At 42.0% G+C, this 13,378-nt stretch overlaps 1 protein-coding gene across 1 annotated transcript; it reads left to right on the top strand.

Annotated features, from left to right (window-relative positions):
* Positions 1-1,797: 1,797 nt before the first annotated feature.
* UCP1 (uncoupling protein 1) lies at positions 1,798-6,059 on the top strand. Its single transcript, XM_077279233.1, has 7 exons — positions 1,798-1,895; positions 2,162-2,308; positions 2,779-2,986; positions 3,090-3,287; positions 3,438-3,539; positions 4,769-4,949; positions 5,123-6,059. The coding sequence occupies exons 2-7, from the start codon at positions 2,183-2,185 to the stop codon at positions 5,235-5,237; spliced, it is 930 nt and encodes a 309-aa protein (XP_077135348.1). The 5' UTR covers positions 1,798-1,895; positions 2,162-2,182; the 3' UTR covers positions 5,238-6,059.
* Positions 6,060-13,378: the final 7,319 nt, after the last annotated feature.

Raw genomic sequence — 13,378 nt, 5'->3', positions numbered from 1 at the left:
ACCATGTCATCTGCTGGGGTTGGTCCACTGTGTTTTATCAAGACCAAAGTTAGCGCAGCCATCTACCAGGAAATTTTAGAGCACTTCATGCTTCCCTCTGCCGACAAGCTTATTGGAGATGGAAATTTCATTCTCCAGCAGGACTTGGCAGCTGTCCACACTGCCAAAAGTACCAATACCTGGTTTAAAACCAATAGTATCACTGTGCTTGATTGGCCAGCAAACTCGCCTGACCTTAACCCTATAGAGCATCTATGGGGTATTGTCAAGAGGAAGATGAGACACCAGGGCTTTCATAACACCTCAGCATTGCCGCAGGCTGATCGCCTCCATGCCACGCTGCATTGATGCAGTAATTGATGCAAAAGGAGCCCCGACCAAGTATTGAGTGCCTACTGGCCAACATTTTGGATTTTAAAATGATTTTTCAAGCTAGTGTTATAAAGTATTATATCTTTAACTATTCATGACACACCACATGGTGTGCCTGATGCTACTCTAACAATAGAGATGCTTTGGAGCAGCTATCTTCACAATATGTAGCCCTGTGTGATGGTATTCTTGTGGGTGCACACTGGGGGTCATCCACTCCTTTTTATCATCCTTGTCTGAATATACTTGCTATGTACTTTTTGTGCTTTCTTGTATTTTGCTATAAAGCTTGTTAATTATATGTTATTTAAATAAAGCATTTTGTATTACCTAAATATCCTATATACTCCTAGTTTTCTCCTTTTTTCATTCAATTTCCATGGAGTTGGTTCTCTTTATCGGTGGGGGGTTACACAGCACTACTTAGTGCGGGTGGTCTCATTTCCCCCTTCCGTTTGTATCTAATATGTTGCCTGAATCTGTTATTATTAGTGTTATAAAGTATTCTACTTTACTGAGATAATGACTTTTGGGTTTTCATTGGCTGCAAGCCATAATCATCAACATTAACAGAAATAATCATTTGAAATAGAATGACTCTATATAATATAGGAGTTTCTCTTTTTGTATTGAAGAACTGAAATAAATAAACTTTTTGATAATATTCTAATTTTGTGAGATGCACCTGTATGTTTTCCCCCTTGTTATGTGAGATTCATCCACTTTACACTCACTCTCCAAAGACAAACTCAGCGAATATAGATTGTGAACCCCGATGGGGACAGCGATGATGATGTCTGTAAAGGGCTGTGGAATTAATGGCGCTATATCAGCGAGTAGGTAAAAGATGCACCAAATATTCCATTTCATTTGCCATGGTGTAAACAGTATTTGCTTATAAGGCCAACTAGCAGAGAGGGGCAGTGTCTCAGAGTCTAATATTCTTATAACTATATTCAGCTGTAATCTTTAAAAAGTCGCCTCCAGTCCTGAACGCTTTTTTGCCAGCTTTATCTCAGTTGCACAAATGAGATACAAACAGTATAAACACAAGTTCAAAATCGCCTAGAACAAACGCAGAAATAGAAGTGACTTACCAAAAAGGACAACATTTCTATTACATGGTTATGATAGCACAATCATTTATTATCACCCATAGCAGATCTAGTGTACAGCACATGGTAGTGGGGACATGAAACCACAGACACCAACTTTCTGCCCCAAACTAATCGATAAAAAACCTTTCCATGAAGATGATGTACCTCCAATTAATAATATTCTCTGCCTTCCTTATACGATCTTTATCCTCCTTCCGATCATGGCGGGGAGGAGTCCCGGTTAGGGGTGTGCGCCATCCGGACCTGTCACAGGTAAAGCCTCCTCCTCCTCAGCATCTCACCTGTGCGACGTCACATCTGGCTGACTATATATAAGGAGCGCTGATGAATGGGTCGGCGCAGAGGGAAATCTCCCAGTGAGATCACGAAAGAACAAGAGAAGCCCATCTCTCTCCAGTGCGACCAGTAAGTATGAGCATTTCATTACCCTAAGACACTGGAAGGGAAAATGTCATTATCTTGTAAATCATTACCTCTTGTAAGCCTGCCATGTAGACGTCTAGTGAATAACTTAGTGTTGCTGGAATTGATTTTGTTTTCTCAATGCAAGTGATATTTTTGCAGTAATGAAACATTTTTCAGTTTGCGCATTTTGGGGGAAGAAATGTCATCACGATTACATCTCAATGATAATGTTAATTTTTAATAGTTTTTACTTTTTTTAATCACAGCTTCAAATTCATCTAATCAAAATGGTTGGACTGAGACCCTCTGACATCCCCCCTACACCAGCTGTAAAGTTCATCGGTGCTGGCACTGCGGCATGCATAGCTGACCTCTTCACATTCCCCCTGGATACTGCAAAAGTCAGACTACAGGTAAGAGCACGATTTAGTTTTGGGTCAAATCAGAGATAAACTGATATCATAATACCCAATCTAAGTCACAGACTTTACAGATTTATGATCAGCACCCAGGTATGAAGTCGGTGAGATAACCAGAAGAAACCCATCACAAAAGCTCTACATACTCTAACATATGGCATTGTTTAATCTGTGAACCGAAACACTCAATTTTAATATTTTACTCATATTCTATTCTTGGAACATAGATTGACAACCTAGATATCCCAAAATGCCATTCTATAACTTCTGGTTATTTTTTCCATATCTTCCATTTATCTTCTTAGTTTTTATCCTTTAGGCTAGATGCTAAAATACTATTATTTGTACTACTTCTAAAATATTCACTTACCCTAAAGATCACGTAATGTAGGTGCCACCAAAGTTCTGTGTAGCCATCACACAGAAAATAAAAACTAAAAAAAAAATCTGTATTTTTTAATCAGATACAAGGAGAATCAACAGCATTGGGGGCAATCAATGGAATCCGTTACAAAGGCGTTTTTGGCACCATAAGTACAATTGTGAAGACCGAGGGACCCAAGAGCCTCTACAATGGACTAGTGGCCGGACTGCAAAGACAAATGAGTTTTGCTTCCATTAGAATTGGGCTTTATGATACGGTTAAGGTGTTCTACACCAATGGAAAAGAGAGTAAGTCTGTGCACATCACGTCTATAAGTGGACACACGTGAAATAGGAAGCGGTCAGACTGCTGTTACGTTTCCGCCATTATGTTGGTGCATTTTTGTTGTAGAAGCTGGGATTGTGAGCAGAATCCTTGCTGGATGCACGACAGGAGCCCTGGCTGTAACAGTCGCCCAGCCAACGGATGTGGTAAAAGTCCGCTTCCAAGCCCAGGCCAATCTCCGCGGGATAAAGCGGAGATACAATGGTACTATGGATGCGTACAGAACCATTGCAAGACAAGAAGGAATGAAAGGCCTTTGGAAAGGTACATGATATACAGTGATGTGGTTTATATTCCTAAGAAGAATGGAATCTATAAAAGTTTTCCAATAGACATTAGAAAGTGTATAATATAATAAGTCTTTTATAATGTTAACAAAATATTACATTTTTTAATCCTTTTCTTTTTAAACAGGAACATTTCCAAATGTGACAAGAAATGCAATAGTCAACTGCACTGAACTGGTGACCTACGACTTAATAAAGGAATCACTGCTGCAGTACAAACTATTGACAGGTAACCGCCGGCATCCGGAGGCCTCACTACTAGTATCACTGGTTATAAGTAAGGCATAGTGTCCGCAGCAGGGGCAGGAAATAGTTCTGAAGTAGGAGATGCTCATATTTCACACTATTATCTTAATTTCTCTTTGCCTAAATGATGCCAATGTATTCTGCAGCGCGGTACAGAAATGTTCATAATTAAAGGGAACCTGGCAACTGATTCATTCTGCCCCATACACGGACAGCAGGAATCAATGACCTTGTCCGTTATCGCAACCATGTAAGTTTCACTCTGAAGAGCTACAGCCGGGGACAGTTCAACTAGTCTGGTCTAAGAGGCACGTCCCTGACGGTTTCTAACCGCCCCCCTCACCTAGACCGATAGGTCTCTGTACACACACATATGCAGAGATGCGGGGCAAGGAAAGTCTGCAGGAGACATTTCTTGAACTATTCATAACTGCAGACAATGCGTGTTTCACTCTGAAAAGCTGCAGCTGGGGATAGTTCAACGAAGATGTCTAGTCTAAGGCCACATTCATATGTTCAGTTTTTTACCTCAGTATCTGTAAGCCAAAATCAGGAGTGGAACAGTCAGAAGAAAAGTATAATAGAAACATGTCACCACTTCTGTGTTTTTGACCAACTTCTGGTTTTGGCTTACAAATACTGAGGTAAAGTACTGAACATGTGAACGTTGCCTTAGAGGCATGTCCCTGTTTCTCTCCACCCCGTTCGCCTAGACTGACAGGTCTCTGTACACGCATATGGAGAGACCGGTCAGTCTAGAGAAGCGAGGCAGGAAGAGTCTGCAGGAGACTTCTTGGACTATTCATCAAAGCCGCATCTTTCCTGGCCAGCTCTTAAAGATTTCCTTTGAACCATTGCATAAACCACACATGGCTGCAATAACAGAGCCGGTTTCCGATTCATACAGCCCATGGTTCGGGCAGCCTGAGTCAGCTGTCAGGAGCCCTTTAGTATAACATTAATCCCAGTTCTAAATATGCAATATGTATAAAGTACACTCCATATTGTTCTGCCCGTCTCCTTTAATGCAACAGGCAGAATATTATTCTATAGTGGAGATACATGTAATATTAGTATTGTATATTAGTTGCTGCTGGATGGTAAGGCTAGTTCATATAGTTTTGCGTTGACCTCATATACAATGTTTTTGGGGACATATTGTAAGGGCTAGATAATAATAGATGTTGATGTGATCGCCTTGGTGTTTCGTAGATAACCTCCCTTGCCATTTTGTATCTGCCTTTGGAGCCGGGTTTTGTACTACCGTTATTGCTTCCCCAGTGGATGTGGTAAAGACCAGATACATGAATTCTCCACCCGGACAGTACAAGTCAGCGATAAACTGTGCATGGACCATGCTAACCAAGGAGGGACCTACCGCCTTTTATAAAGGGTAATTATCCATGTATACCCCTCCTCGCATGTAAAGCAATATGGAATAAATGGCACTGTAAAAAAAAAAAAATATATTTATGTATAAGAAGCTTCTACATAACAGAGATCACAGAAGGCGCAAACACAAGATTTTTCGTAATCTTCTGATATTTCTCTTTCATCTCTTTCCAGGTTTGTCCCATCTTTCTTGAGGTTGGGATCCTGGAATGTCGTCATGTTTGTGTCTTACGAGCAACTGAAGAGAGCAATGATGATGTCCAGACAAGGGGTCGAATACGCAGTATGAAAAACCTAAGGACCAGACTATGGACCGGACAGACTTCGAAGATTTATACTAATATAACCGAGCAGATCCACCCTAATACATTACACGTGTATATACTGAAGGAGTGGGAAAAGATGACTGTAATCAGGCAAACACAGGCGGATAAGGAAAATGTGCCCTTATGTGTGCAAACGCCTAAATCTAGTGTTCCTGTGTCCGGTATATTGGTGCCATACAGTATACAGTGCGCACATCGGTCTTGTAACACCAGAATACAGTTCTATAAAGGAGGGAAGGTGAAGATATGGTCCTAGAAGGAAGCCATATCATTCTGGCAGAAGCTGGTTCTTCTAATTACATTATATATTTGTTGAGCCCTGTAATACTTTTTAACGGCATGTTCACATGTTGTGGATTTTCCATGCAGATTTATGAGGGTAAATTTTGCATTGTACACAATACCAGCTAAGTAGATGAGATACCAACAAATCTCAACCAGTCGTCGTTGGAGATTTATATATGGAAATTGACAAGCGGAGTAGAATTTAAATGCAATTCAAAGAGTGCGATCAGTGTCGGGTCTGGATATAAGATGTGCAGATAAATGGCGGAGGAACATACCCCAATACTGCATGGCCAATCGGTATATAGCTAGTCCAGCTGCTGTTTGGCCCTATTCCCAGCCAGGGGAGCCCCAGAAACAGCACAATTTGATAAACTGTCAGATGCACTTTAATTTGTATGCAATCTTCAGGAATCCAGATTTCATATGTTTTTTCTGTACCTTTATATTTATTTCAAATTGGAAAATAAGCAGAATAAATGACTATATTTTTAATAAAACCATGTGTTTACTATTTATTACAAATATATGAAGATGGAATACAGAAAGGCAATCTGTCACCAGGTTCTTGCTGCGTTAGCAGAGCAGAGACCATGAGTCCAGCGCGGTGTCATTTACTGGACTTCTTGCTGTAGTTTTGATAAAACACTGATTTATCAGCTGCAGATCTGCTAGTTTTCTCAGTGATACAATCTTGCCATATAGTCCTCCTTATTAATGAGCACTGAATAATCTCACACCCCACCACTGACTTGTAGTTTTGTGTCTATACTTAATGTATTCAGAAAGCTGTCAATCAATGGTGGGGTTATACAGGGCTCATCAAGAGGGCTAGCAGAGCCGCAGCAGATTTAGCAAAACTAGAGCAAGCAGCCCAGTAAGTCACCCAGTGCTGAACTCAGGGTCTCAGTTCCTACTTTTTCTGGTATCAGATCAGTTAATGCAGGAAAACTCTGATTATACTAACATCTATTCTCATGTGTAACTTGGGGATGGGGGTATTAATACAAATTAACCCTCTCCTGGAAGGAGAGAAAACTCTTACTAGTGCCACCTCTGGAAGATAGCTACTCTTCAAGTCTGACTTGCATTAGGAATACCAGAAAAGTATGGGGTCCTTATTCCAAATACACACATCAGCTCTCTCCTAGAACAAAGCTAGCTCGCTAGTGCGAGAGCAGAGATAGTGTAGGCTAGGTTCACATTGCGTTAGTGGGTGATCGCTAACGGACAGCGTTGCACGGCGAAAATGACGCAATTAACGCCGTGCAACGGGTCCGTTAGCGTGCCCATTGACAGCAATGTAAATTTCTCCTGCAGCGCATCACTAGCGCGTGCCTTTTTCGGCTCGCGCTAGTGATGTGCCGTTCTTCTGTGACGCGCCTCGGACGCTGCTTGCAGCGTCCGCGGCGCGCCCGAGGTCCGTTCCCCGCTCTCGCAGATCGGGGATCTGCGAGAGTGGGGACGTTAACGCGACCCCAAACACGGCCCCTAAATAAACATTGCGTTAGCGCAATCCACTAGCGCTAGCGCTAAACGGATTGCCCTAACGCAATGTGAACCTATAAAAGACACGGACTTGCTAGCGTTCTCAAGCCTTGTAACATGACTATTCATATCATCTACACACTGCTGTTTCAGATGGAGAGAGAAGAGCAAGGTTTAACAGGCTGAAGCAAAAGCGGTTAGATGTAGCTTACTAACCAAAGTGGTGTGCACAGTCTCTACAGTGAAAGTTTTCTATAACAGAGCCTAAATGTGGCCCTATATGGATTACATTATCCCCGAAAAGTAACAATACCAAGGAAGATTAAAGGGGTTGTCCAGTATGTCTACATTGCGGTCTATCCTTAACATTGGTCAACATCAGTTTAGTGACATGTAATCAGTGGAGGAGCTGCACAGCGCCATCAACTTATAGTGGCCATGGATGGGTACTGCACATTTACCCATTTGAGGGAATAGGGGTGGATCTGCCGTTGCCATTGCAGCCACTAGGCAAATAACGGAGTTCTGCGCCATGAACAGTTAAATGGTAAGGGTGCCAGGTGTTGCATCCCTGCTGATTTGTTATTAATGACCTATCCTAAAAATAAATATAGAAGTACTGGACAATCAATTTATTCAATATGGAGCACACCACAATTTCATTTCAGCAGAAGTGTCACTATGTTTTAATGCAGGCATGGGGTATAATGCTGAATGGAATTCTAAAAGTCTACATCATTTTTGAACATTCTGTCTGATCTCGTCTCAGGGTCTAGGTCAAATAAATGCAATCTTTCCTTGATGTGGATTTAAATCTGCCTTTATGATGTCAGAAGTGACACTTAGGGCTCTTGCAGATGACCATTTGTTAGATTAGTGCTATCCGTGGTTTTGACATAGCACTTATACCCATGATGCATGATTGGCGTCTGACAATTAGATGACACTCGCCCATTCATGTCTATGGGTCCATGGTAAAAATCGTAACACACTCAGTCCGATGTTCATGTACTGACAAAACGGAGAAGGTGGAGAAACTTGTTAAGTCTGTCTTCAGCTGTTCCCGGCGTTGCTCAGGTACCGAACCACCATCTTGTGACCGCAGCTTCTGACTACCTGGAAGTCAAAGGTAACGGTCACCAGCTCTTAATGTAAGTCTATGAGAGTCTGGCTCTGGCTGTCATATACTTACGTTCAGTTGTGGCTTCCGGGTCGCCCAGCAAAGCCAGGGGCAGGGAATTTAGATTAGTTGTGCCACTCCAGCACTGCAAGAAAAGAAGAAAAAAACACCCCGAGTGGTGCTTCAATCAGATTTCAACGTAATGACCAACAAAACCCAGAAAAACTACAAAAGTATATGAAATTGTCAGGCCCCACCACCACACTTACAAAACAATAATATCAAATGTTTAATAGAATGTAGCTTCTTGATTGTTACATTCCATCTATTGCAGTTCTGCAATGTGGACCCAGCCGGTATCCATCTACACTAGGTGAAATGCACATGGTGTGCCCTCTGGTGGCCACATTCATACATGACAACTCTAACCATAAGAGGCGTAATCCCTCCTCAGCAATTTGAACATTGGGTAAAATACACATTGAGATGAATTATCCTCTGCTAATAAGAAGAAGAAACAAAAAAATACACAGCAGTTTGGAGAAAAAAAAAAGTTTATTATGAGTATAAAAGCATTCTGGTAGTGAATAAAACAATTGTCTATGTGGGTATATAGTTCAAGCACAAGATACATAGTGACCAGCAGAAACTAGAAGAAATGCAGTGTAAATGCAAACAAAACGGCTCTACACAGAGGAGTGAAGAGAATAAACATATTGTTTTATAATGCGGTCCTTCTGTTCAATGAAAATTCTGTTTGAGATGTTACGATACTTCAAGAACCCTTCATCTCAATGTGTGATCTTGTCTCCTTGCACATATTGTTGCATTGGCTGTCAAGTGTAAACTGGTAATGTCTCGTAGGTAAAATATCCGTCAGTCTTGGCCACACTTTATGTATATATTTTAATTTTATTCATTTTTTTACATTTATTGACAAAATATTTTAGAGAAAATACAATCCAGGTAGGGTGGACTAACGGTCCACAACTATGAAAATATATTTGTACAATTAGGTTCATATGAAAGCCCAATAGCAGGGTAGCGCTGAGCCCTCAATCATCGAGTACTGGTAACTATCTCTACAAGTCTCTGTATTACCTGCATCGGCTCCATACATAGGGAGTAAAACCTACGGGATAGAAACTAAGATTTCTACACACTAGCTGACCGTCCATGGAAACTGACCGTTCGTCAGACTGCTTCACCACGGATATTGTTCTAAAAAATCTAGACATCTAATAAAGAGGCTGTCTGGTTGAAAAAAGGTCTTTAGTTGTGTTCCTAATTTAAATTGATAGAACTTAGTAATATACGGTCCTATCAGAAGGCTCCCCAGCCATCAGCCGTGGTCCTGGGAGCTGAACGTCCAGCTTGGGTTTGGCGTATAACCAGTGATATATAAGAAGGGAACGAGCTTATTGCTTCATTTTAGTAGCGAAGTCAGCCCTCTTCTCCATCTATGCCTACAGAATACACATCAATGAGGTGGTGACACAGGAACATTCTCCGCTGCAGTGTCCAGGACCCACGGGCAGCCTGATGGCTGAAATTCAGGTGTCTCAGGAAATTAGATTAGTAAATTCTACATTTCTAGATCTGGAACACAAACTAAGACAGCAGAACAAGGCCTTTAATAACAGGAGACGGAATAGAGTTCTGAACGTCAAGAAATATTGAGGAAGACGTGATTATTTCACTAAAAGTATGGATTGTAAATTGTGAAAAATATCAAAGCAATTTTGGATTTACGCTTTTTAGTCATTAGGGGAGAAGGGTCTATGGCACCCTGCAAAGACCTCAGGAGGCTGTCTCTAGGCTAGATCTTTATTACCAGATCCAGCACCAAATAGTGCCGAGATCCGATTTCAGGGTGTAAACATTAAGCTAGCCCAATATCGTGTGATCTTTAATCTTTAAAGAATAAGTGAGCAATGGCCTCCTGGAATAAGTCGTCCAAATCTGCAGATTTCAGCCGACCATCTGATGTGTACGGGGAGCACCCGACTCTCGCCCGACAGATGATGGAATTTTAAATGCCTGATCTTTTTGTTTTCAGGGATGATAAGTGCTGCCAGACAGATCTTTTAGTGGTTCTTCCTCCTCTCCCCACTGAAAACCGTGCGGGGCAATAGCTGTCAGATGGAAAACAATAGACTATGCCATGTTTTGGAGGCAATAATTACAGTTCACCTACAACATTATGAGAAAATATGGGAAATGCACACAACCGCTAGTAATAGTACAAGGAACTAGTAGTGTAGTAAGGTTACACATCTGAACCCACTGCCAGCAATGGACAGCACTCAACAATTAAAGAACAGACTGACTTTAAGAAAGCCCATTGATTTTGGGAAGAAAAAAAAAAAAGTGACACAAACTTTATTCATAACAGTTCAAATGATTTTTCTTAGTAATACAGGGACACGGATTTTATTTTCATTTCAGCAGAAGGAGATCAAAATCCAGTGAAATTGTCTCCTTAGTTGTGAGATGCCAGCTGTGAAGGGGCTGATTCTTTACAACATTTGACGGTAAGTGGAGCTTTGTGCACAGATTTTGCAGGATTCGGGGTGACTATCTATTTTAAGCTTAGCTGACTTTAAGCTAAATCACAAGCTCCCAATGTACAGTGCCTTGCGAAGGTATTCTCAGCCCCCTGGAACTTTTCAACCATTTCCCGCATATCATGCTTCAAACATAAATATACCAAATGTAAATTTTTAGTGATCAACAAGTGGAACACAATTGTAAAGTTGAACGAAATTTATTGGTTATTCAAAATTTTTGTGGAAATTCAAAAACTGAAAAGTGGGGGGTGCAATATTATTCGGCCCCTTTACTTTCAGTGCAGCAAACTCACTCCAGAAGTTCATTGTGGATCTCTGAATGATCCAATGTTGTCCTAAATGCCTGAGGGTATGTTTCCACGGTAAGTAAACGCTGCTTGTTTGACGCTGCAGCGTCAAACAAGCAGCGTCCAGATGTTCCTGCATAGTGGAGGGGATTTAATGAAATCCCGTCTCCACTATGCGTGGAAACCCGCACGCGGCGGCCCTGCGACTCCGGACATGCTGCGCGTCTTTTCAGATTGCAGCATGTCCGTACACCTTGCGGGGACGCAGCGTCCCCGCAAGGCATATCACAGGGCCCTATGGCGAGGGGTGCGATGATCCCGGATGTGTACTGTACACATCCGGCACCATCGCGTCCCAGAAAGGGGGCGGGGCTTAGCGCCAAGCGGCTTCGCCGCTGCGGCGATACCGCCGGCCATCCTGAGCGTGGAGACATACCCTAATGATGATAAATATAATCCACCTGTGTGTAATCAAGTCTCCATATAAATGCACCTGCTCTGTGATAGTCTCAGGGTTATGTTTGAAGCACAGAAAGCATCATGAAGACCAAGGAACACAACAGGCAGGTCCGTGATACTGTTGTGGAGAAGTTTAAAGCCGGATTTGGATACAAAATGATTTCCAAAACTTTAAACAGCCCAAGGAGCACCGTGCAAGCGATCATAATGAAATGGAAGGAGTATCATACCACTGCAAATCTACCAAGACCCAGCTGTCCCTCTAAAGTTTCATCTCAAGCAAGGAGAAGACTGATCAGAGATGCAGCCAAGAGGCCCATGATCACTCTGGATGAACTGCAGAGATCTACAGCTGAGGTGGGACAGTCAGTCCATAGGACAAAAATCAGTCGTACACTACACAAATCTGGCCTTTATGGAAGAGTGGCAAGAAGAAAGCCGTTTCTCAAAGATATCCATAAAAAGTGTTGTTTAAAGTTTGCAACAAGCCACCTGAGAGACACACCAAACATGTGGAAGAAGGTGCTCTGGTCAGATGAAACCAAAACTTTTTGGCAACAATGCCAAACAATATGTTTGGCGTAAAGGCAACACAGCTCATCACCCTGAACACACCATCCCCACTGTCAAACGTGGTGGCAGCATCATGGTTTGGGCCTGCTTTTCTTCAGCAGGGACAGGGAAGTTGGTTAAAATTGATGGGAAGATAGATGGAGCCAAATACAGGACCATTCTTGAAGAAAACCTGTTGGGAGTCTGCAAAAGACCTGAGACTGGGACGGAGATTTGTCTTCCAACAAGACAATGATCCCAAACATAAAGCAAAATCTACAATGAAATGGTTCACAAATAAACGTATCCAGGTGTTACAATGGCCAAGTCAAAATCCAGACCTCAATCCAATCGAGAATCTGTGGAAAGAGCTGAAAACTGCTGTTCACAAACGATCTCCATCAAACCGCTCTGAGCTCGAGCTGTTTGCCAAGGAAGAATGGGCAAGAATTTCAGTCTCTTGATGTACAAAACTGATAGAGACATACCCCAAGCGACTTGCAGCTGTAATCGCAGCAAAAGGTGGCGCAACAAAGTATTAAGTTAAAGGGGCTGAATAATATTGCACGCCCCGCTTTCCAGTTTTTGATGGTCCACAAAAATTTAAAATAACCAATAAATTTTGTTCAACTTCACAATTGTGTTCCACTTGTTGTTGATTCTTCACCAAAATTTTACATTTGGTATCTTTATGTTTGAAGCATGATATGTGGGAAAAGGTTGAAAATTTTAATACTTTCGCAAGGCACTGTAAGTCTATGAGAGCCGGAACGAAGCTCTGGTAGCCCTGCATTCAAGAGGGACCTCTGGCTCGCCCCATTAAACACTGGAGCTGCCAGCAGGTCATGAACTGCAGGCAGGAGATGGACCGAAGTGGTAGTGAAAACATGAAAATGCTGGAAGATGAGTATCAGACAAGGGACAGGGGACATGGAATTTAAGCACCACTCCAGCAGTGAAATAAAAACTGCTGGAGGGTTGCTTTAATGTTTTGCCAGCGCTATGGCTCATGCTGCTGCTTCTAGCCTTCTGCTGCTCCAGAATACACAGGAACCCATCTTTCATTGCTGCATATGTAACTACATTGAGTATAAAGTGAGGCAGCAGCACCGATGGCTATTGTGTTCACATGCTGCCCTCTCACAGCCTCACTCCTCACAACGGTATCACCCAGTTATGGAGCAAATGGTAAATCTAGAATTTGATGCCTGGAGCAAGCCTGACACTCCAGTCTCCCTTTTTTTTTATCAAATGACCAATGCTTTCCATACTATTTCATGAGGTTTTCCAGGAGCTAACAAGCCATTTTTAAACTAAAGACATAAACCAAAGACAAAAACATA

Source organism: Ranitomeya variabilis, chromosome 1 (genome assembly GCF_051348905.1).
Source record: "Ranitomeya variabilis isolate aRanVar5 chromosome 1, aRanVar5.hap1, whole genome shotgun sequence".
Taxonomy (NCBI): Eukaryota; Metazoa; Chordata; class Amphibia; order Anura; family Dendrobatidae; genus Ranitomeya; species Ranitomeya variabilis.
The sequence above is the reverse complement of the archived record's forward strand: the minus strand, read 5'-3'. Positions and strand labels throughout refer to the sequence as shown.

What these genes read in the sequence shown, in the direction of transcription:
- UCP1 (XM_077279233.1), top strand. Translation starts at nt 2,183, where the DNA reads ATGGTTGGACTGAGACCCTCTGACATCCCCCCTACACCAGCTGTAAAG. An exon ending in AATGAAAGGCCTTTGGAAAG is followed by an intron (nt 3,288 to 3,437) that starts GTACATGATATA and finishes CTTTTTAAACAG; the next exon opens with GAACATTTCCAAATGTGACA. An exon ending in GCAGTACAAACTATTGACAG is followed by an intron (nt 3,540 to 4,768) that starts GTAACCGCCGGC and finishes GGTGTTTCGTAG; the next exon opens with ATAACCTCCCTTGCCATTTT.